At 35.2% G+C, this 26,218-nt stretch overlaps 2 protein-coding genes across 4 annotated transcripts in view; one reads left to right on the top strand and one right to left on the bottom strand.

The window, feature by feature from the left end:
* Positions 1-26,218, bottom strand: part of LOC136036246 (gamma-aminobutyric acid type B receptor subunit 1-like) — a 194,719-nt gene that overhangs the window by 134,426 nt on the left and 34,075 nt on the right. The window lies entirely within an intron of this gene.
* LOC136036247 (zinc finger and BTB domain-containing protein 14-like) overlaps positions 1-26,218 on the top strand; it is a 59,779-nt gene that overhangs the window by 9,414 nt on the left and 24,147 nt on the right. For all 3 annotated transcript variants that reach the window (XM_065718361.1, XM_065718363.1, XM_065718362.1), the window contains exons 2-3: positions 18,318-18,907; positions 23,166-23,288. In XM_065718361.1, the coding sequence (XP_065574433.1) occupies positions 18,380-18,907; positions 23,166-23,288 (651 nt within the window). In that variant the 5' untranslated portion in view covers positions 18,318-18,379. The remainder of the gene's footprint in view (positions 1-18,317; positions 18,908-23,165; positions 23,289-26,218) is intronic.

The following is a 26,218-nucleotide window of genomic DNA, read 5'->3' as shown; positions in this document are numbered from 1 at the left end:
TATTTTGTAGTACTATTAAGGTAAAAAATCACTAAAAACACTAACCTGTCTCTGTTGATGCTTGAATTATGTCGGTGTATCTTAGTTTTGATAAGATTTTGAAAGAAACTAACTTTCAGCTGGGGGGGGTAAACTGAGATCTTGGGGGGGGGGGTAAACCGAGGTCTGGAAGGGTCAGTTGCTTCCCTACCCCATATCAAATTACGCCTCTGTATATTCGTAAACCGTCTTGTGTATGACCTCTTCTGAACACTAGTTTATAATAGCAGAAGAGGATAAAGTTATAAACTTCAATATTATATATGGTAAAATTCTAGTTAATTGACTTCCTGCTATCTCAGAAAGGGTTTAGGTTAGGAGAATGAAACTTTCAGGGATGACTCTACAGACTAAAGTATGTCCCGGGAAGGTATTTTGAAGCAACTACCTCCACTCCTTCTCCCTGTAGAGGGCCCTGACCTTTGATGACCTTTAAAAATGTGTATGTTATAAAAGTGAAACCATGCAAAATAGATCTTCTGCTTGAATGAAGTAAAACAAAATTGTTTTCAGCTTCACAACTTTGCTCAATCCAAATTTATAAGGTTTTAAAGATATGCAAATACATTTCCTAATTTTTGAAAAAAAAACATTGATATGGCTCAAATTCTACTCAAATAACAGGAATTGCATTTTCAGAACTTAAAGCAGCAAAAAAGCAACTAGTAACTGAAAATTCAGGTAAAATGTTGTTTTGTCAAAATTTCAATGTCATGAATTTCCTGTCATGTAGGCAAATTTCAGGGCCCTTTAGAGGGAGAAGGAGTGGAGATTGGTACTTTAAAATACCTTCCCGGGACATGCTTTAGCCTATAGATCCATTCCTGAAAGTTTCATTTTCCTAACCTAAACCCTTTCCGAGATAGCAAGAAGTCAATTAACAATAATGTTACCCTTTACCCCACTCCCGCTAAGGTGCAAATATAGCCTATACCTTCAATTGGAGTATATAGAAGTGGGGATGAAATTCATTTACGGCAAAAGTGATTATTATATTTAAAAAGAGCATAAAAAAAGGCATCGAGTGGCATGTTTACTTTATTCGTAAGTCAGTAATATTAACAGCGAAATATTTACCCCCTGCCCCCTAAAGAGACCAGATATAGCCATGCGCTATATATAAAACTTTGCTTATCTTTTTCAGATTGGCTTAATTTGGTATTATGAACAAAATATTGAAGAGGAATGGGCACACAAAATGATGCAAACCAATAAATTAAGCAAAGTTTTGTGTATAGGCTAGCCTATGTTAGAGATAACCCTGGTCTTATCTAGGTAGTGGGCTGGGGCGTTTTTGTAGTGCTTAGTACGATATGGAATGAACGCTAAAAGGCGCTTCGGGTGATATTTTCTTCTTATCGATCTATCGAAGTTATATAAAAATTGATAAATTTACCCAAAAGCCGATCATTCGGTTATCTTTTCAACACTGTTTCGAAATATAATTATCGTTGCCTTGATGATTGCATTCCTACCCCCGCCCCCCGTAATTGGGCCAGGTGTAACCCAAGGCAATGTATAAAACTTGGCTGATTCTATAGGTTTGCATTTGTACTTGTTTAATGCAAGATAATACTAATTTGAAAAAAAAAAACAAAATCAGTTAAGTTTTTTATATAGACAGTGTTGAAAGGGGAACCGAATGGTACTGTGGTACTCCTTGTTTGTATAATAATGCTTAGCAGTTAAGAAGAGGTCGTTCACAAGAGCTATTCAAATTGGCATTATGAATCAACTGTTGATGGGAAGTGACTAGAAGAAGTAATACAAATCACTAAAACCAGAACTTTTGGGGGGAAACTTACAGTATGGAGTAGAAATCAGAAAGCAAAAACAAAAGTACAGTGTTGGACTCCCGCTTTTATGATATTTCCAAATAAACGCTGCTGTTGCAATTGTGTCCTACCATCCCCTTCCATAATTGGGGCCACATTTAGCTCTAGGTGCTATGCAGAAGGTTGCTTATTTTGTAGGTTTGTATTTATCTTTGCGTGTACCTGTTATCAGCAGTTGACTCATAATGTCAAACAAAGCCAATTGGAAACAACAACAGTAACATCAGCAAACATTTGTACACAGTCTATGGCTATATCCAATCATTAGGGGGGGGGGGGCTTGTATGGAGTAAAACTGAAATTGACTGAAAATCCAATTAATAGACATTTTCCGAATTTTATCAACTAGTAATTTATTATTATAGTGTTTAGTTTGGAAGAAACTATTTATAAGTTAAGTATACCTTAGAGTCAGTTTTTCGTAAAGAGCTTTTGCACTGACACGCAAAAAATTATCCGTTAAGTTTTTGATACCTTTTCATCCTAGAAGGCACTCTATCACACAGAATCCCATAGGCATCAACGGAATAAACCATTGTTTCTCTAATGAGGATGAAGTTCTTATCCTTTCTTCTGTATAAGTGTGTGAAACAGGTAATGTCCCCCCCCCCAAGAAAAAAGAAAAAACTCCACTTGGTCAAATTCATTTTTGAAATTGAAACCATATTTGCTTAGGGCAGCTCAACCGACTGCAGAACATAAAGTCAGTGTGAAAGGGTTGACGTTGTAATGTGGGAGCACATTCCCATCGTAGGTTTTGTCAGAGTAGGTTTCACCATTTAATCGGGATTCTATTTTAAGAAGCTTTTTTCGGTCTTGGAAAGTCGTTACTACAAAAGTAAAACTTTCAGAAAAGGATTTCTGGCCCAAAATAAGAGAAGACATTTTAAAGTAGCCACCTTCGTCCTTTCCACCCTCCGGGTCACAGCACTTTATGAACTTTGGATCTGATTTAGATCTCCATCCTGAAATATGCGTTTTGGAAGGTGCATTCATTCTTGTACACCCAATCCCTTCCTATCTGTAAGGTTTGAAATATTATATGACAATCAGTCCTTAGGGAGGGGTGGAGGCAGGGGCTTCAGAATAGTTACTTTCGTCCTAATTTGGACTGTAGGTCCTTTCCTGAAAGCTCAATTCACAAGGCTCAGCCATTCTCCAAGATCGCGATAAATCATAAATGTTGTTACCCCAATATATATATATATATATATATATATATATATATATATATATATATATATATATATATATATATGTATATATATAAATATATATAAATATATATATATATATATATATATATATATGTATATATATATATATATATATATATATATAAATACATATATATATATATATATATATATATATACATATATATATATATATACATATATATATATATATATACTAGCTGTTGGGGTGGTGCTTCACGCCACCCCGACACCTAGTTGGTAGGGGCGCTTCGTGCCTCCCCCCAAGCCCTCCCGCTTGCGTAAGTCGTTACGCGCCATTGTAGTTGTGTTTTTATGTCCCACCTGTGAATATAGATAGATATATATAAATAGATCGTCAGGTTTACCGACTCTTGAACATGCAGCATATAATGGTCCATGGGAAAACAATCCGTATTCAGATCTATACCTCATGATTCTAATGATTGCCCTTGAGCTTTGTTGATGGTGATTGCTAATCGACCATTCCCTGTGTCGCCGTCGTCATTTATATATCCCCCTGTGCCCCCCGGCGTCCCCGTTGTAGTTGTGTCCCTGTGTCCTGGTCGTCATTTATATTCCCTGTGTCCCGGTCGTCATTTGTGTCCCGCTGTCCCAGTCTGTGATTTCTCTTTGAGTGTCCTGGGCGTCATTTATATTCCTTGTGTCCCGGTGTCCCAGTCGTCATTTGTGTCCCGGTGTCCCGGTCTGTATATATATTTGTTTTTGAATTGGTCTTTTTTTAGTTTTTAGTTTTTTACCTTTTTTAGTCTTTTTTAGTGATACCTCATGATTCTAATGATTGCCCTTGAGTTTTGTTGATGGTGATTGCTAATCGACCATTCCCTGTGTCCCCTTCGTCATTTATATATCCCCCTGTGCTCCCTGTGTCCCGGTCGTCATTTATATTCCCTGTGTCCCGGTTTGTATTCCGGTTTCCCGGTCTGTATATGCATTCGTTTTTGAAATTGTATATGATGAAATAAATTTTTGTATTTTCCCCTTTTTTTCTTTTCAGTTTTTGTTTTTATGGTTTTTACTTTTTTTTAGTTTTTTAGTTTTTTTTTCTTTTTTCTTTTTATTTTTTTTTATTGTTTTTTAGTTTTGTTTCTCTCCTTTATTTTTCATTTTTTTTCCTTTTTTTCTTTTTTTTAGTATTTTTAGTTTAGTTTTATATTAGTTTTTAGTTTTTTTTTCTTTTTAGTTTTTTTGTAGTTTTTACCTTTTTTTAGGTATTTTAGTTTTTTTACTTATGTCCTGGTCGTCATTTATACTCCCTGTGTCCCGGTTGTCACTTGTGTCCCGGTGCTTGCCGGTGTCCCGGTCGTCATTTGTGTCCCGATGCGACAAATTTCGTCAGTCGACAAACATGACGTCAGTCAACACACAAACATGACGTCACCCGACAGACCCACACACACACACACAGACAACTTATTTATATATATATACTAGCTGTTGGGTAACACCTAGTTGGTGGGGGTGCTTCGCGCCCCCCCCCAAGCCCCCCCGCGCGCGTAAGTCGTTACGCGCCATATTAGTTACGCGCCATTGTAGTTGTGTCCCTATGTCCCACCTGTGAATATAGATATATATATATATATATATATATATATATATATATATATATATATATATATATATATGTTTTTAACTACGTAAAACTTGCGAATATACAACATTCTTTGCTGTCCCATTGTCTGTGCATATAAATAGATTTTCAGGTTTACCGACTCTTGAACATGCAACATATAATGGTCCATGGGAAAACAATCCGTATTCAGATCTATACCTCATGATTCTAATGATTGCCCTTGAGCTTTGTTGATGGTGATTTCTATTCGACCATTCCCTGAGTCGCCATCGTCATTTATATATCCCCCTGTGCACCCCGGCGTCCCCTTTGTAGTTATGTCCCTGTGTCCCGGTCGTCATTTATATTCCCTGTGTCCCGGTCGTCATTTGTGTCCCGGTGTTCCAGTCTGTGATTTCTCTTTGAGTGTCCCGGGCGTCATTTATATTCCTTGTGTCCCGGTGTCCCGGTCGTCATTTATATCCCCCTGTGCCCCCCGGCGTCCCCATTGTAGTTGTGTCCCTTTGTCCCGGTCGTCATTTATATTCCCTGTGTCCCGGTCGTCATTTGTATCCCGGTGTCCCGGTCTGTATATACATTCGTTTTTTAGTTTTGTTTTTCTCCTTTATTTTTTTCCTTTTTTCTTTTTTTTCTTTTTTAGTTTATTTAGATTTTTAGATTTTTTAGTTTTTTTATTAGTTTTTAGTTTTTTTGTAGTTTTTACCATTTTTTTAGTTTTTTTAGTTTTTTTTTTTACTTATGTCCTGGTCGTCATTTATACTCCCTGTGTCCCGGTCGTCATATGTGTCTCGGTGCTTTGTTGATTGCTAATTTATATTATATTTATATTTATATTTTTTATATTTATTAATATTTTTTTAGTTTTCTTTTTCTCTTATTTTTCAGTTTTTTCCTTTTTTTTAGTTTTTTCTTTTTTAGTTTTTAGTTTTTTTTTGTTTTTTACCTTTTTTTAGTTTTTTTAGTTTTTTTTAGTTTTTTAGCTTTTTTAGTTTTTTTATTAGTTTTTAGTTTTTTTTTTAGTTTTTGCCTTTTTTTAGTTTTTTCATTTTTTTTTAGTTTTTAGTTTTTTACCTTTTTTTAGTTTTTTTTTTTAGTTTTTTAGCTTTTTTAGTTTTTTTTCTTTTTAGTTTTTTTGTAGTTTTTACCTTTTTTAGTTTTTTTTCTTCTTTTGTATTAGTGTGAAATAATTAAGACGTCATATGCGGACAAACACGACGTCACTCGACAGACAGACAGACAGACAGACATAACCCACAAACAACTTATTTTTATATATATTTATCCATATTTTTTTAGTTTTCTTTTTCTCTTTTATTTTTCAGTTTTTTCCTTTTTTTTAGTTTTTTTCTTTTTTAGTTTTTAGTTTTTTTAGTTTTTTACCTTTTTTTAGTTTTTTTTTAGTTTTTTTAGTTTTTTAGCTTTTTTAGTTTTTTTATTAGTTTTTATTTTTTTTGTAGTTTTTGCCTTTTTTTATTTTTTTCAGTTTTTTTTAGTTATTAGATTTTTACTTTTTTTTAGTTTTTTTTAGTTTTTTAGCTTTTTTAGTTTTTTTTCTTTTTAGTTTTTTTTGTAGTTTTTACCTTTTTTAGTTTTTTTCTTCTTTTGTATTAGTGTGAAATAATTTAGTGTGACGTCACCTGATCCACAGATCCACAGATCCACACACAGACAACTTATTTTTATATATATAGATATATATATATATAAATATATATATATATATATATATATATATATATATATATATATATATATATATATATATATATATATATATATATATATATATATATATACATACATATATCGTGGGAACTACCTTGTCCTGGCCAAACGTACCGGAGAAGTAGACGCTGCTGATAATGGTAGTGCCTATTTCAGCAAAGCAAGGGCTAAATGTGAGGACTGAAGGCCAAGGGAAACAGGAGGAGGAATAAAAAAAACCCCGCGAAGTCGGCTTTTGCTATTTTGTTCGATTTCATTGTCCTACATAAAAATGTCAAGGAAATAATACATTTTGTAGGGTTTGGCAATTTATGGTACGAGAATAGGTTTCAAAATTAATGAATTGACAAAATTGAAGACTTGAGTCATTTGAATTAAGACTAAGTGACGATGAAAAAGATATGGTGGATAAAGGGAAAATTGACCAAGTATTTAGCTTTACCTACCTAGGTAGCATAAAGATGGCAGGTGTGGGAAAGAAATAGAAAGTAGAATAGCCATGGCACAGGTTGTATTTTTTGGCAATTAAAAAAGGTCCAAAAAACAGGAAGATAGGTTTTATAAGTAAGATTAAGTTAATAGCGACGAAGACCGCACTGCCTTTCCATCACAAACACCAAAAACAAGAAAAACAATTGGGAATTCTTTTCACAAGACAGTGGGAAACTAATTAGAATGCACATTTCGGCCCTATGTCAAAGGGCAGCCCTCAGAAAAACATAAATATACAAGAAGAAAAACTTACAACAAGATACAACCAATATAACTAAAATTAAAATTTTTTAAAAGCATTCCAAGCATCCTTACTTCAGCACAGTTCAACCAAGACTGATAAATAAATTGTGATGAAACGAGGCAATTCATTGAAATGAAAGAGAATGATTAAAAACACGTTTTTACTGGTAATCTTTCTTTTTTGGCTGCTGATCTCATAGGTCTATTTGTGACAGGTTCTGAGCTAATATCTATTGAGGGGGAAACCTAAATTTTTGGAGAACACTTAGAGTGGAGGGATCGCGATGAAACTCGGTGGATAAAAATAAGCACAAGTCCTAGATACATGATTGACATAACCAGAACGGATCCGCTCTCTTTGGGGTAGTTGGGGGGGGGGGGGGTTAATTCTAAAAAATTAGAAAAAATGAGGTATTTTTAATTTACACGGGTGATCGGATTTCAATGGAATTTGATATTTAGAAGGATATCGTGTCTCAAAGCTCTTATTTTAAGTCCCGACCGGATCTGGTGACATTGGGGGGAGTTTGGGGCGGGGGAACCTAAAATCATGGAAAACGCTTAGATTGGAGGAATCGGGATGAAACTTGGTGGGAAAAATAAGCAGAAGTCTTAGATACGTGATTTACATAATTGGAACGGATCCGCTCTATTGGGGGGGGGGGGGGAGTTAATTCTGAAAATTAGAAAAAAAGCGACGTATTTTTAACTTACGAAATAGTGGTCGGATCTTCATGAAACTTCATATTTAGAAGGACCTCGTGACTCGGATCTCTTATTTTAAATTTCAACCGGATCCAATGTAATTGGGGGGGGGGGGGCAGTTGGGGGGAACCAGAAAACTTAGAAAATACTTAAAGCGGTGGGATCAGGATGAAACTGGATGGGAAGAATAAAAACTTGACTAAGACACGTGACTGACATAACCGGACCGGATCTGATCTCTTTGGTGGAGTTGGGGGGGGGGGGGTAATTTTGAAAACTGAGGTATTTATAACTTACGAAAGGGTGACCAGATCTGAATGGAATTTGATATTTAGAAGGGTCTAGCGCTTTAAAGCTCTAATTTTAAATTCCGACCAGATCCTGTGAAATTGGGGGGAGTTGGAGGGGGAAACCGGAATTCTTGGAAAACGTGAAAATTGGGGTATTTTTATCTTACGAATAGATGATTAGATCTTAATGAAATTTGATATTTAGAAGGAATTCCTGTCTCAGAGCTCTTATTTCAAATCCCGACCAGACTTTTGACATTGGGGGGAGTTGGAGGGGAAATCTTGGAAAACACTTGGGAGTGAAGGAATCGGATGAAGCTTGGCGGATAGAATAAGAAAATCGCCTTGATACAGGATTGACGGAACCGTACTGGATTCGCTCTCTTTGGGGGAGTTGGGGGAGGGGTTCAGTGATCTGGCGAGTTTGGCGATTTTGGCGAGTGATTTGGTGCTTCTGGACGTGGTAGGACGATGAAAATTTAGTAGGTGTGTCAGGGAGCTGCACGAATTGATTTGATAAAGTCGTTTTCCCAGATTCGGCCATCTGGGGGGCTAAAGGGAGAGGAAAAACCAGAAAAAAATGAGGTATTTATAACTTACGAGTGGGTGATCGGATCCTAATGAATTTTGATATTTAGAAGGACATCGTGACTCAGAGCTGTTATTTTATATCCTGACCGGCATTAAGCCTCTTATTTTCCTTTTAAATCAATCTATTGATTCATAGAATTTTGCTAGAGCTCATACCATATTATCTCTTGGCTCTTAGCTCTTCTTGCCTCTTCACAAGTGCCATATGAGCTCTTAGCTCTTGTTCCAGGATAGCGACGAAGACCACACTGCCTTTCCATCACAAACACCAAAAAACAAGAAGAACAATAGGGAATTTCTCAAGACAGTGGCAAACAAATTAGAATGAATATTTCGGCCCTTTGTTCTAGATCTATTTGTGACAGTTTCTGTGTTAATATCTATTGTTTTTTTTATAATATTTCATATGGTCATTTTTAATTAATGTATAGAGCATTTAGTGAATAATCCTTATTTAATCCTAAATCCTTATTTAAGGAAATATTATTATTAAATAGGGATTTAGGAGAATATTCACTAAATGTTCTATACACAAATTTAATTAAAAATGAACTTACGATATATTATAAAAAACAATAGATATTAACACAAAACCTGTCACAGATAAACCTATGAGATCAGCAGCGAAAAAAGCTATGCTGACATTAAAAACGGGTTTTTAAACCATTTTCTTTCATTTTAATGAATTGCCTCGTTTCATCACAATTTATTTATTAGTCCTGGTTGAACTTCGCTGAGGTGAGGGTGCCGGGACTGTTTCGACAAAAAATGTTCATTTTAGTTTTATTGATTTTATCCTCTAGTAAGTTGTTTTTTCTTATTTGTATTGCTGAGGACGACCCTTGGACATAGGGCCGAAATATTCATTCTAATTTGTTTCCCACTGTCTTGAGAAATTCCCTATTGTTCTTCTTGTTTTTTGGTGTTTGTTTTTCCAGGATAAGGGGTTGTTGCCCACAGCAAAACAGTGCGTCAATCGACACAATATGAGTTTATGCTCTTACGAGAAGGAACATTACGAGAAGGAACGCATAGTGATAGAAGATACCTAACCTAACTTCACTTATTGAGTGTGTTCTGAATAATACACAAGCACCATTTTGTTTCTAAAATATTACATTTTCATCACATTTTGGTATATTTCACTATGATTAACCTAGCTTCATTTCTGAAGTGTGTTCGGGGTAATACGTAAGTAACTCCCTTAAAACTGGGTTTTCTCGCCACATTGGTTTCACTACGATTTTTTCTTGGATCACCTCCCCTAGAGTAAAAAAAAATTCTGGTCGAAAGAATCCTCCCATTTCTTTAGCGGAAGATTTTGTTTATATTTTCTTCTTTTTCTTATTTCTTATCTCTTGTCTTTGCAAACAGCTTTTCCAGGGCCAATGTTTCTAGAATTCGAAATATTTGTTTTCCTCTGGTCCATTTCTTCCTCCGCATGACGTTTCCCAATTTATTCTGGATATTTTCAGTTGAAGATGTGTATTAATTACACCACTGGTGTGGTTTAAAAAATTTTAGGTGAGTTTTCGTAATGTTGGAATTATCATCAATGAGTTTAAGCCTAATTTCATTTGGCACATTTTCCTTATCCTCGGGGGGAATTTACCGTTTATTTACTTGGGTATCTTGTTACCTCATAGATTGCAGGGATTAATAGTATTTTGTGTGCTAATGATGCTTACCCGGACGAGATTATGCAGCACCAGTTGTTCTATATAGCAAACCTGGTGCTCAACTAGGGCCATCAACTCTGGGGTTCCCTACCTATTTTTGCAAAATAATCTCATTACGTAAGTTTTTGTCTCGTAGTTTACTTGTTAAGTGTTGTTATATATTATACCTAGAAATCTTTGTAGGCTCCTAGAAGCTCATAACAATCGTTTCGATATATTTGTACTTTTCAGTTGGGCCCGATACCTACACTGTCAAGAAGATTGGTCCGGTGGTAAATGTAACATTTACGATCATGCATACAAAATCATGCACAGACTTATATAATCAGACAAAATAAAGAAATTCCTCGTGAAAGTAAAGAGCGAGTTTAATATTTTAAAACAAACATGCATTACCCTATATACAACGGGCCTGCTCTCTATGATGAAGTATAACTTGTACCTTACTAGTAATAATTCACGCACGCATATATGTGAGACTGCGTTAATTACATATCAAAAGTTTTAGTAAAAAAAAACCTAAACTTTGTCTTAAGAATGGGAGTTCAAGGGGGGGGGGGCAACTCTCGTCATTTGTTGAGTAGTTTCTGTTTTAATTCCTGTTTGGGTACATGTATGATATATCGACCACACTCAAGAAGCTTGATCTGTGTAAAACCAGTTTATCTGTCTGCATTCAGAGATAATTAGCTTTGGCATAGTGAGATCAACTGCTATGTTGGTATATTGTCATTAAATATTTATATATAAAGTTGGTATTTGGCTAGGTTTTTAAGATAATGCGTTCTGGGCGACCTGCTTTCCATAATTCTTTGTTGTAGTTTCAGATCTTTTTACCAAAGTAGTATATTTTCATCAGTTTTTGGTATATTTCATTATAATTAACCTAGCTTCACCTCTTGAGTGTGGTTGATATGTCATACAAGTACCCCCCGACAGGTAAATAGGTCAAATGCGTGTAATTTGTAAAAATTGTTAACAACGCTGTATGCAATATGTGTAATAAGTTTTCACCCTCCCTCTGGATATTTCCCTGTGAATCAAACTGGGTCTAAAAACACACATTTAGAATTCAAACATCCCTCCCCCCTCGATCCTTTTGAAAACTGATGTGCGACTGTACACTATTATGTTTACATAAGGATACCCGCACACAAATAAAGTTTTCAAATCATCGTCGGTAATGGCTGTTCATTCTATATACATCTCATTATATGCTTTGGGACGAAAAGTGTAATGCTTCGAAGCATGTCTCTGAAATCTGGAAGATTTTATTTCTTCTCTATTAAAATATTGCCTTAGATACTATTAAAATTATTTGCTGTCTCAGAATTTTCGCTCTAAAATTCGTTCGGGCCAGAATTTTCGTTTGGGCCAGACTTGGTGTTTCGGAAAAAGAAAAAAAACGATCTAATTTGTTGCTTTTAGAGACAAATACTACAACTCTACCCTTTCATTCCTTTTGGGAAAAAACAGAATTTCTCTTTTGGTGGAAGACTGAAACGTTCCTTCGGGGGTTCTCAGACCTCTTGAATTCGATGATGCAATCTTTATTAAGGTTGGAACCCTTTTTTGGTGTGAAGCGTCTTAAATTCTCTCCATTCCACAGAACTATGATAGAATCAGTGATTTGATTAAATAACTTCAAAATGTTAGATATTTGATTAAATCCCTGGGTTTATCACATCTCTGCGAGCTACATTCTTTTCACCATTCAATTTTTTCATTTCGTTTGTTCATGAGCAGTTTGATAACCGAAAGCAAGCTATTCAGCTCTAAGCATAATAATTCGAGTCTATGTGTATCAAAAATTGCCTTTGTGGACCCTTCATTTGGTGAAATAGATCAAATAATGCAATTTATTTTTGACCAACGGATACCACCCTTCAATCTGTAAGTTTAACCAATACCTTGAAAATAGACTATAAACAAATAATTTGTAATAGTCTACACTTTAGATAAGCTCTACAATTTGTAAATATTCCAGAAAAAAAATTGACCAAGGTCTAGAGAGACTAAGAATGTATTGCTTTAAGAAATTGATTTTCTTTCTTTTCTTGGTGGGGGACCCAAAGTTATAATTATTTCCCCTTGCTCTTTCTCCCCTGCTAAGCATCCATATTTCTTCCCCCATTCTGGATCGATTGCTCCTTGGGAGATGCCCCCCTGTATGCCGTCATTTCATCTTTGAGTATAAACAAAATTCCCCACCGCAGCATGAGGGACCTTCAAGAATATTATCTCCTAGGGCGTGTTCCCAAAATAGGGGGTGTGAGACGCTTTCAAATCCTTGAGAACTAAAGACTATTTTCCATTCTGCCACGGTCATTAAAAAAGCGTTAACCTACAGCATATCTTCGCGTCAAGTAACTCACCTTCGTTTCGCAAAGCCGTTAGAAAGTAAAAAGGATTGCTTAAAGTTAGCGTTTCCCTAACTGTTAACTTAAGTCCAAAGGCGTTTCTCTTTATATAGTTTTTGTACCGCTGAATATCCCTCATAAAAAATGGATGCATTTAAATAGCAATCAAAATGTATTATGTTTCAGTGAAAGTTCGGTATTAGGATCCTTTATTTATTTATTTCCTTAAGAAACAAAGAGTATAAACAGTTAGTAAGAGTTATTACTTACGCTTGTTTCTTATTAGTCTTTTTCTTGATTTGCGAATTAACTAGGGTTTTTAGTCGGTGGCGTCATTTCGTGAAAATTAGGGGGGGGGGAAATATACGTTTTGCAATCTAGGGGGGCAAACTTGTCGTTTTTCCCCGAAATAAATACCAAGATAATAAAAGGCTTTTCAATGAAAATGCGCCAAAAAAGGTTTTTTGTTTAATCTGGAGGGATCTAGGGAGTACATGCTCTCCTTTCCCCCAACTGACGCCACTGCATTCAGTGACAGTGGATGTATCATTAAATGGAGGATAAACATGAGCATTCATTTGCTACATCAGCAAATAGCCAAGCTTTTCTGAATCGCTCTACAGGTCTTTTAGAAGTGTGAGAAAAATCTTTTTATTAGTGGCAGGTTACATATTGTATATGTGTATATGTAGGCACATTTTCCTAAGTTCGTTGCTTTTGTTGGGTAATTTTAAAAAATGGCGGATTGTATATATATATATATATATATATATATATATATATATATATATATATATATATATATATATATATATATATATATATATATATATATATATATATATATATATATATATATATATATATATGTAATCACCATAAAAAACGATTTTTTTTTTATGTTTATATCGTTATAAAAAACACTTTCTTTAAATTCGGTTACTATTAGCCCGTTTCCCTACTTATCAACGAGTTTTTGATGTAGCTAGGGGTAACAGTGGGAGAAGGCAAATTATTACCCTTACTCATTTTCCTCCTATAAATTACTACCGTCATTAACTTACTGAAATATAAACCTCGCAGTAACCAATGAGGCTGATAAATGGCAGCCCCTAGGCCAATCTCCAAGTATTCTGATGAATCCTGAACGCAGTTGGTCTTAAGGATCCCAAATGAAAGATTACAGTCTGGACCAAAAAAATAGCAAATCGAGGGGGTGCCCACTTTCAGAAATCATGTACACCTGGTGACTCATGCGAAGCGTAGCGGAAGCTTGGCGAAAATAGTACCAAACGTGGTGGGACTCTGCGACAAACATGGTGCCCTGAGATATGTGCCTGGTGGTGAAAAGTAGGCGCCCCCCTCGTAGAAGACTAAATGGTCGAGCCCACTCAGTTTAATGGATAAGGCGCAAAAGACAAGTGAACAGGAATTCATTGAGGGCTAGAGCTCAGTACCCACCCCCCCTCTTAAATGCGTAAATTTTCTAAAGAATAAAGATATGGACAATTATGCGAGGGGAGAGTTCGGGCTCAATTCCCGCACCTCCCTCCTCATGTACCAGGGGTGCAAATGTTTACCTATCGGAAAAATTACAGCATCACTCGTGAATTATTACAGTCAATTATCTTCATGAGCGTGTTCCAAAAATGGGGGGTATGAGACGCTTCAAACTCATTGAAAATGAAATCCTATTTTACATTGATGTCATTGCCCTTGCCTCGAAGGCCAACTCTTACTGCAAGTGGATTGTAACAGCTGGAAGAACAATTGTGTCTCGTTATGGTCGAAGTACCGCACGGCTCGGTTGTCTTGGTATGAAAAAGTAATATGCTATGAGCAATATTCTTTAAAAGGTCGGGGGTAGACACTCAAAACCACAGGCTGTTGGGGAGCGAAATTTTCGCTTAATCAGTAACGTGTGAAATATAAGCCTCTCCCACAGAGATATTGTCATAGTCATTGCGATTGAAACAATTCAAAGTTACTTTATTATGCCCTATTTGACGCAACAAAAATATAAATGTTTAAGAGAGTGAGTGCTTGTCAAAATACAATATTATTTACTTAAAAAATATTTATAATTGGGATTGGGACTATGATAATCAAGCAGAAAAAATACTAATCTAGAAATAAACACTTATAATCTAAGAAACTTTTACTAAACTATGTACGAGGTAATACTACATGTCCAAATATGTTACGCAATTACCCATGATCTTGGTATGTACCAAATGAGAGAAACAAAAAGCCAAGTTTTTCCACAAGAAAGTAAAGAGAACGTTAAAACTTACAATGGTCATTAATTATCTGATAATTTCTTTACTTTCCCCTAAGTCCTACGTCTTTACACTCAAGTTTCAACATATATTGGACAGGTGACTAATTATGACCTATATAAAGCATAAGTTAATTTCAATTTCAGAGTTCAGAGGAGGGGCTGGAAGGTGGCAGCCCTACCGCATAATGGCTAAATCTGTTCATTTTAAGTCTTTGCGCCCCCTTGGCTTTTATCTGGGAAGAATGTTTTCCTTTTTAATCTTTTTTCCCCCATTTTTCATATTCTATTCAGGATGGTAGTAAATATAGAGGATAGGTCACAACCTCAAGTCGCCTCTGATTAGGCTTAAGTATAATTTCTGCTTAAGAATGCTTCCAAAAGAAAAACCACTCTAGGAAATGATGCACTCTAAATGGTCTGAAATGGCAAAAAAAAAGTTTCTAATATTTGCATTTCCCTAGGACGGGGAGGGGATGTTTCTTGGGCATATATTGCTGCTCGCGGACGAGTCTCTAACTCTTCCATACTTGTATAGGGAAGCATATGAATGGCATCTTTTCATTCATACCAAAAGTATTTCTACAAGCTCTCACGCCCTTAATGTCCATATCGCGCGCTTAGTCGAAATGTATTCTTCTAAATGAAGAGAGGCTTGGGGGTAAACATCAGCTCAATGTTGAGTTGAAGAAACTCTCATGGTAATCTGGGACTAGAAATTTTTTTGAGAGTGGGTTGAGGGTACGGTGCCCTCTAAAGATCTAGAAACCTTTCGCCAAGCATTTTATGCAATTGCGTAATGCTGTATACTCGATAGTAATACTGGATATACGTTCTGTATAATATTTGATTATATATATATATATATATATATATATATATATATATATATATATATATATATATATATATATATATATATATATATATATATATATATATATATATATATATATATATATATGATATATATATATATATATATATATATACTACTACTACTACTACTACTACTACTACTACTACTACTACTACTACTACTACTACTACTACTACTACTACTACTACTACTACTACTACTACTACTACTACCACTACTACTACTACTACTACTACTACTACTACTACTACTACTACTACTACTACTACTACTACTACTACTACTACTACTACTACTACTACTAATAACTCACTGCGAAACCAAGCCGCCTGAGGCCAACACAGCTACGCACGCTCCTCCTCCAACCTAATCTATTTAAAGCCTCCCTCTTTACACCCTCCCAGGAAGTTCCCATTTCCTTTAAATCTTTATATATATATATATATATATATATATATATATATATATATATATATACATATATATATATATATATATATATATATATATATATATATATATATATATATATATATATATATATATATATTATATATATATATATATATATATATATATATATATATATATATATATATATATATATATATATATATAGCCCTAAACGGCCTGACTACCTCGGAATTTTGGTTGAATTGCATTTCGGCCTTAGTCCAGCCAAAATTGTTGCATTACGACGCAAATGTTAGAAATTTGTACTTTCATGATGTGGTATGACCTCTTCAACTGTTTAAAAAGGGCACCTTTACTTTGAATAATTTCTTAGACCACACCGCTTTTCCATTTACGAAAAATTGAGTAAAGAAAAAACGGGTTTAATTTTTATAAAGCGTGAACAAAAATAAAATATATAAACTACACTTTAACTAAAAAAATAAAATTACTCCGAATATTTCTTCTGATATACTAGGAACAACAGTTCGGTGCAATCTAACCTAGCAAAAAAGAAAAAAAAACATTGCTGACTATCCTTCTAGTTTAAAGAGTGTATCCTCATTTTTCTAAAATTCAGCAAATTTTCTTATTATTATAACATTTTGTTTGAACTTACTGAACGGCTGTAAATTCGGTCAATTTTGATATTACCTGAACAATTGTTTTGGGTCATGAAACTATTGTTAATAGATGTATTTTGACTTTTTGAATATCTTTTCTCTCTTGCAAAACTACCGCAAACTCACCGTTCTGGAGTTATTCTGGCCCAAATATTCTTGTATTTAGACATATAGAATTGCGATCATTTCCGTTTTCCTTGATCGGATATTTGAAATCGCGAATCTGTAATAGTTAGAAACAAATTTAGGTGATATATTTGCACATTAGGGGGGTGGGGTAAAGCATAGCATATATTAAATACGTGAACTAACCATTGCTGTATTTAATATATGCTATGCTCCCCCCCCCTCATCTGTAAATATATAATAACTCCATGACGGTGAGTTTGCGGTAGTTTTGCAAGAGAGAAAAGATGTTCAAAAAGTCAAAACGCATCTGTAAATTCAACGAGTTTTACATAATTGAAATTACATGAAAGTAGGTTTGTCTGATGTACATATTATTATCAAAATTATTTTTTTCGAGGTCACTCTACTTACATTTTGTCATCACGAACTGTGCTATCTTATGGAGGGACATCTCTCAGGGATCCTAAGTTTTTGAATTATTTACTGGTGCCAGATATATAGGTAGTTCTTTACCGATAATGTAGGCTACTATTTCAAGCCTCATTTACCAAAAAAACTTGTTATATAGTTATTTTGATTTTGGGCAGCATTGCCAAGTAAATGTAAGTTCTGGCTAAATCCTTATTGAGCCGAAAACGTTGGAATAGTTACGTTTGCTTGGAATTACTGCTCAGAGTCACTATAATGAGTACTTTTTTTTAAAAAACATGTTGAAAATAAAGGCCTAGATTATGTTTCTAGGTAAACCGTAATGTATTTTTCGCCTAATAGTGAAATGAGCCAAAAGTTCAATGTTGTAAAGATAAAACGTTTAGAGGACAATTTGACTTCGTGAATGGAAACAAATATAAGAGGAAATTCAAAAGGAAACCTTTTGTTGGTTTTGACTATAAGACGCCCTAGGAATAATTTTCTGAATTTTAGTGTATTCATATGTACATGAGCAAAAAAATGTTCTCTACGGATAAACAAAAAATTGTTCTATGTTGATGATGAGAAGAATTTAATTTAATATTATTCTTTCTTTTTGGGAATATTCCAGTGACTAAATCTTTAAGATTCAATCAAGTCCTTAAACTTGGAAATTCTTAGTGTAAGAAGTGATATTTTCTATATTGGCTTTTGAGCGATTAAATGTCATTATGCTTAAAAGGAAGGCAAATAATAATCACCCTTATTTTCAGACTAACACCATTATTGGCTGCAATTGAATGACTCGATCATTTTAAAGGAAGAAGGAGCCAATATGTCGAACCACCCAGATAACCACATTTACAAACTGAAATGGAATAGTCATATAGATAGTTTACAAGAAATTTTCCAAGATTTCCTTCAGAAAGGAACCTTTACTGATGTGACCTTACAATTGAAAGACGGATTCTTAAAAGCTCATAAAGCAATGCTTTCTTCGTGTAGTTCATATTTTGCCAAAATATTTCGTGAATGCGAAAAGAAACAGACATCAATTATCATATCTGATGTTTCAAAAGAAGAAATGAATTCAATTTTAAAATTTATATACAGTGGTGAAATAAGTCTAAGCGAGGACGAAATTCAAGGAGTTTTAAGTTCTGCCAAACTGTTGGAGATTCGTGGTCTTTCTGATACCAGCAAAAGTTCAGATCCATTCCAAAGAGAAGTTGGCCCCAGGCCCTTCAAATTAGTTAGTCATAACGGTTGTGATTCTCAGTTAGTAAACAATGGTGCCTTTTCAGCATCCAGGAAGTTGGCCACGCCAAGGCCGAGAAAGCGACCTGCATCTACTGGGCTCCAGGTTAGTCTACTATTTATACTAATATTATTACGACTATTGTTGTATACAATCATAGGTAGACACAGTCAAGAGTATTGGGGTATCGGGAAGACTTTCCAGGGAAAGAGGGAGAGATTGAATGTCAATATAAACTTCGAACCGCCAGTTTTGATATCTCTGGTAGAAAGTTCTCGGGCCTAATCTGGTGGAGAGCCTACCAATCACCCCCAAGAGAAATGATGGCCCAGAAGTTCAGTTTCTTCGTTTTTGTAGTTAACTTAGGGAAAAGTTGTAACCCGCTCAATCCTGTAATTTATAGGAATAATCGCATGATTCTACATCAAAAATTTCAGATTTTGGGTATCTGCTAATTTTTTCTTAAATATGCATTTTTATGTTATATTTTTTGGATGTTTCTGGGCGGATGAAATCTCAGGTCAATCGTGGAAGGAATTCGTCTCCATATTCTTGCTGCATGTCGCTACGATATTTATGCTATTATTTTCAAATTAATCGTATTTTGTTTGGCGAATGAGACCCCTCCCAAACTTGGCCCCTGTCTATATTGATTCCTGCGAACATAGGCTACCTGCCTTTTGCGCCCGTATTTTCCATTTATTTGAATTTTTCAATTTATTGTAGAATTCACAATTTCCTAGCCTGAATGAAAGTGGAACAGAGTGGAACCAAAGCAGAGCAGGATGTAATGTGTGACTGTTTAATTTGGCTAGTTGCCATTTTCAACTGCAGATATAGTAAGAAACATTGCACATATAGTATCGCGTTTTATTGAGTTCCGTTTTTTGTTACTAAGCCATATTGAGGAGGCTAAACGCATTTTCGTTTTAGCCCATTTGCTAAGGGAAGGGAAGGTTGGACTGAATGACGAGGTCAAAAATTCTTTGAAGCTGAGATTTGTTGCGATATTGAAATTTTAGTTTATTTATTTAATAACCATTCATCAGATTTGAGTAGCTTAAGTTAGGCGTGTCAGAGAGAGGGGAGGGTTTAAAAGAAACCCCAAAAGTAAAATTTTAGGCTACAAATTTACCTACCGGAGTGATCTCAAAGCAACTGTCGAGGCGGGGATGTCCCGTATGTGAAGGTACATGACCTGGTTTTTTTATATATATACACGAGTTAGAGACAATTTTTCGTACATGAGTTAGAGACAATTATCTGTTAGAAATAATGAAACCAACACATGTTGTTATTAATAAGGAAAGTGCTGAATATTGTTCATGTGACATTATGTTCTAATAGCTACGCAAATAACGTCCAGATAGGAAGAGATAAAATTACGTATTTTACTAGTAATAATTCTAATTGTATTTAATCCTGTGTGAACCCCATGGATTAAGAAGTATGGCGATGACCCCATTTCTGTTAAAATGGGCAGACGCTTTCTATTTTAAAGTCAGATGATTCATCTTTTATATTCCATAACTATAATAATAAGGGTATACTAATATCCCCTAGCCTTTGGGACAAACCTGGTATAAAAATCTATTAAGAATCCAGTATTTGTATTTTGGGGAATAATTTGGATTCTTAAACGAGTGATATAAACGAATTAAGTTAATAGTAGGTTTCTTTCCAGTTTTTCTTTCTATTTAGAAAGCTCTTGGCAGTGGCACAGCTAGAGGAAAAGGAGATACGCTTGTACCCGGGTGCAGTATCTGTTGAGTGGCAATTAAACCTGTTTCGTAAAAATTGTCCCTCTTACTTTGTCTCTTACTTTGTCAAGGCTAGGGGACTGGTGCAAAAACTGGCATTGCACTGGGTACTGAAAAACCTACCTACACCTCTTCCCTATTGGTCATTGATTCTCTAAATATACACACTAAGCTTTTGCTACAAAAAAAGAAACTTTGGAATGGCAAGATGTTTGATGCCCCTCCTCCTTTCTTCCTGAAAAAACCTGCGTCAATTGCAAAGACCAGATCAGTTCTTGCGCTGAAATAATTTATTAGTGACTAAACATATGCATCAATTCTCTTCACAACTAATAAGTTCAAAATAAAAGAGTAAAAGAATGGGAAAAAACAAAGGGAAAAGACCACAGTGAAAATAAAACATAAACTAAAAAAACCGGAAGTACAAATGATTGAAGCGAAAAATAAAATCTAGTCTTGAAAGTTTCTGCTGTGTCCACTCAATTTTCAACCTTGTTTCCTTTCAGTTTGCTTCGATTTTACCTATAAACATGCTTCCACTATTAGTACTAATAACTCGCCCCAGCACCAAGCAGCCTGAGGCGACCCGCTTTTCGGTAGACCTCATATGGTTTCGCAAAAAAGTACATTCCTTTGCAATCTGTCATCCTTAATCTGTAAAACGTGGGCTAGCCATTCTAACCTTTCTTTGTATCCTTTCGTTTTATACCTTTTCTTTGTCTGCTTTGTATTTCTATCAAATTGTTTATATATTATTTTTTTTTAAAGGGGAGCTTTCTGGTTCTTTTTCTTATTAACTGCAGGACTGAACATGCGATTCTACCATTATTTTTTAGTGATATTTTTCGCTTTTGCCTATACTTCTTCCCTCAGCTAAAATAATATTCTTAGACGAAGAGAAAATAAAGTGGCCGAGAGTGGAAAAAAAAACATGATTAATGTGGATTTTAAGACAAACTCCTACTAGGGGACTAAATTGGACTCTGACCAGACGTGCGTCGTCACTAAAAATGGTCAACTAAATTAGCCAAGTTACCAACATCAAAACGTGCCTATGCATAAGCCAATGAATTTTGTCTTTCTTGTTCTAGATTCGCCAAGTCATTATCCCTAAATTTTTGGGAGTTCAGTTTAAAAATAGATGAACATATTGCCCCTGTTCAAGTTTCTTTCTGTCCCTAAGCCTGGCTTTGGAAACGTCCTAAAATTAGAACCCCTATTCCCTCTTTCCGAGACCTTGGAAACGGCGGTGTTAGGGGTCCAGATTAGAGCCTGAATCTTGGCATTCCCCCTTTTTGTCTAGCTGGCAAGTCATTATGGAACTCGTTTACGTAATTTAGGATAAATTGATTCCCTGCTGAATCCACTCTAGTGTTGTTTCTGGGGCTACCACGGTGACTTTTAAGGAAAATAGAATGTTAAGATTGTCCATTAATAATATGTCTTTGACTTCTTTTATTTAAAAAATAAGATAAGCAAATATCTATGCTCTAAGATATTTTCTTTTATTATATATTTATTCTTTATTGCGTTAACTGTTTTTAAGTCCAAATGTCTATATTCCGCAGATTTAAATAACTTATGAAGGTTTTCGGGTGAGGGAGGGGGAGACATGTAACAAAATACTGTTGCGAAACACATCCCTCAAATTTAAAGTTAGGTGAGTTTAAAAAACAACGTACTAAAAAGCCACGTCATATCCGTGGGTACGGATATATTATTTGGTATTTTTTTTTAAAAATACCACTTTTTTACTCCTCTTTTATTTTCTGTTTTGAATACTTTTTCTGGAAGTTTTTCATTTTTGAAAGTTTAGTCTTTGCTGTTCTACCCATTTTTCTATCTCTATTTTTGTTGTGTTCATGTTTGTTAATTTGTTGTGTATCGTAACCTGCTCATAGATATACGCAGGGATTGGCTTTATGTAGCGGGAGGGGATATGTGGAGGAAGGGGGAAGAGGGGTGGACATGAAATAGAAAACGAATAACTGTGGGTGAAGCATGGAAAATACTAGACGCCTCAATGACAAAGATATTTTTTTTCTTTTTTATTGAAGGCATGGGCCCATAGCTCCCTCCCCTTCTTTTGTAGTTGCCTTTGGCACTAGAACATCATTTTAATCCCTTATCATTGCTTAGGTTATTTTTATATTTTATATAAGTGTTCGGAAAACCCGACAATTCTTGAATATAAGGACTTAGAAAATAATGAAAACTTTGGCTACATATTGCCCATTCAGTTACTACCTGCTTATCTTTTCAATTCCCCCTTTTTTTTATCAAAGCTTTAATAGAAACATGTGGGTATTATCCTTGTCATTTATCAGCCAGCATAAACCTATCCACTTGCTTATTTAGGGTAAGATTTGCACCTGTCCTAACAACAGGTAGGGATACGATATCCTACTAACAGGTGTTCCAGTCCCTTATTAAGCAAATCCTACTTGAAGTGCGAGATGAAGCGAGACAAAAAATAATATTCCCTTCCTCTCGCTACGGTTCAAAGATTTTATTCACGGGTGTGCCGTAACGTTGAAAAAAGCTTTTTCGACAGCGTGAAGCTAGACTTTTTTGTTGTTCCTATTATGAAATCTTTCTTTTAGGCGGTACCCCGGAATTCTGGCAGTGGCGGTGAAGAAGCAAATTTAAGCTTAGACAATGTGATGCCAGAGGTTGTGCTTAATAAGACCTTCAGAGTACCGGCATCTAGTCCTACTAAAAGAATGGTAAGGGTTTCGCTCTTGAAAATGCTTAAACCTTTGCTTGCAATTCATATCAATATACCTGCGTTCGTCAACATACCAGATCTTTCTTGTGGAAGGAAGGGGGAGCTTTTTTAGCTGCCACGAGATTGTTGGTCCTCAATTTTTGGCGAATAGATACATTGGACCAATATTAAACAGAAATGTCATGTTCTACTCTACTACCTGTCTCCTTGACCTACCTAGGTCAAGGAGACAGACGCGGATTAACTAGCGTCTCCGAAACTGTGCTCTTATCAAACAATTTCCAAGACATTCCAAACAAAGTTTTAACAGCCTTCTAGTTCTAGAGCTACCCATCCCACAAATGAAATTTCAAAGCAGCTTTTATTCGCATCAGATCAAACAGCAAGATGAGTAAGCAGACTTGAGTCCACCTTAATTAATCACCCTTTGAATAACTACTGAAAAATGGTTTTTAAAACCCTTCTGCTTTATTGGTCAAGTAAGGCTCAGTTCCACATGGCAGTGTTATATTTGGCACGATGCCTAATTCATAAATCGATAAAGAATCTCTTAGGCAATAACACCCATGATGTAACAAGCTTCTTAGCCCAAAGTAAGCCCCACCAATTTTGGAGGTGGATCAAAAGTGTTTTTACGCCATATGGCACTTGGTTCTTGCGCTGTAGTAATGGATAAAGAGTAAAAAATCGTTTGTTGAATGAGTGATCCTCATAGTCATGGCCCTATGATCATCCAATAGATTGCTAGTGCAAAAAAAAGAAAAAGAATTGTACGAAAAACTGTCATATTCCACGTAAAATGGCACTTTGCTTCGGTGCTGTCATGACATTTACATGTGCATTTACAAAAATTTTACCGTTAAAATTTTTTAATGCGACCAAGTCCCTAATTACCACCCTAGGATTATCTAGTTGCAGGGAAGCCAATTCACGAAAATCCTGGAGGTGGGGAGTATGTGTTGTTCCAAACCTTAAGAGTGCGGGTCAATTTTGTTGTTTTACAATTTTTCATATGAAAATATAAAAAAATTAGTTTTAATGAATAAACCCAAAAATATAAAAAAAAATATTAGGGGAGTTATTGCTCATATACCTGCCCCCTCCCCCAGTTGGCGCCGTGTCTTGCTGGCTGCTAGTGAAAATGGCACAAAATTGTCAATTTTCACTCTATATGACACTTTTTTCGTGCTGTTATGAAGGATAAGCAACAAATTACATGTCGAATGAGCGCCTAATCACCAGCTTACAACCATCCACTAATCCGCTATCGGTGGAAAAAATGGAAGAGGGGATTTCGGTGCTACGAGGACATACAATGCGAATTTCGTTAATTTCAAGATAGGTAATTATAAATCTCCGGTAACTGGTTTTCTACCTTTTTTTAATCTAGCGCCATTTTTGGGGATTTCAGGATTTCCTTTTTGAAATGTTCAAAAGTCTATTTTTCTTTATTAAATGCCATGGAATTATTTCCGGATAAGAGCTACTATTCTGAATAATTATCAGATGTGAAGTTTTCTCACTAGATATTTTTTTTTCGAAATGGATTTTTTTTCTTTACTTAACAATATAATTAAAAACAAGGAATATACTCAGACCGGCTTAGAAAGGGCACTTCCTATTTAAATGCTACTTGTTGCAGAAACATAAAATGATAATTGCACGGCGAAGAATCCGGTGGGTAGACAATTTAGACGAGTCTTATGGTGAATCTTAATCTCTTTTTTCTCAAGTTGCCACTCAAGAGCTGACGTTTGAATGCAAGTATTGCTAAACTCGAAATGTAAGACCCATCTGGTTTGTTTTTCATTTGCTAAAATGTTGTCAAATTTCTTTTATACTCAAGGCAGTAAAAAATCGGTACCAATGAGATAAACAGAGGTTGCCAAACCCACATGAAGTGCCACAGTGTGGTTGGTACCCTAGGGGACCGAATATATACGCTGTTGACTGTTACTATCACCCTTGCATAGGAAAACTGTAAGGTCGTTTACCATCCCTCCTTTGATTAAATTAAAAAAAAAACAAGTTTCTTTTGTTAAATAAAAGTGTACTTCCTTGTTATATACCACACACTCAAGAATTGAAGCTAGGTTAGACATAATGAAATATGCCAAAGTATGACGAAAGTATAATAGTTCAGTAAAATATTTGGGCTATATATGCACATTAGGGGGGGGGGGTAAAGCATAGCATATATTAGATACTTAACCTAAACAAACCTAACCTAACCAAAATAACAACTGAATATTTAACAAAAATATAGCTACAATGTATTTTCCTATTGAACCGAGCCGAAGCTAATTGTCTGGTATAAAGACCACGAAAACTGGGTATTTTCTCATGTGTGTGACCTCCGACCACGTTCCACATTCATTACGCTAATATTTCATAGTGCGTAAATGAAGAACCTTCTAGAATGCAAAACATATAGATAACTGATGATTGCAAAGGTTTTGTTTAAAAATGGTCATTTCAAATATTTGAACTGAAAATTAAGCCCTTTCCATTTCTGAGAATTAAAAAAAGAAGAAAAAAAACAACAACCTATTTTTACTATGCTGGAGCATTTCCTCTTGGTGTTAGGGGAAAGGGGCCAAGGTTGAGAGGGTAGCAGCCCACTGCATGTACAGGATAATAAATTAATGAAGAGCCTCTTAGAATGCAAAAATGTAGATAATTGATTATTGCAAAGGTTTTGCTTAAGAATGACCTTTTCAAATGTTTGAACTGAAAATTAAGCCCTTCCATTTCTGAGGCATTTTGAATAATTATAATAATAAAAATTCGTATTTTTCCTAGGCTAGAGCATTTCTTATTGAAGTATTGGGGGAAAGGGGTTGGGGTTGAGAGGGTGGCAGCTCCCTTCATGTAAAGGATAATTAATTAATGAAGATCCTTTTAGAATGCAAAAAATACAGATAACTT

The sequence above is a fragment of the Artemia franciscana genome, chromosome 15, assembly GCF_032884065.1.
Source record: "Artemia franciscana chromosome 15, ASM3288406v1, whole genome shotgun sequence".
Classification (NCBI taxonomy): domain Eukaryota; kingdom Metazoa; phylum Arthropoda; class Branchiopoda; order Anostraca; family Artemiidae; genus Artemia; species Artemia franciscana.
The sequence above is the reverse complement of the archived record's forward strand: the minus strand, read 5'-3'. Positions and strand labels throughout refer to the sequence as shown.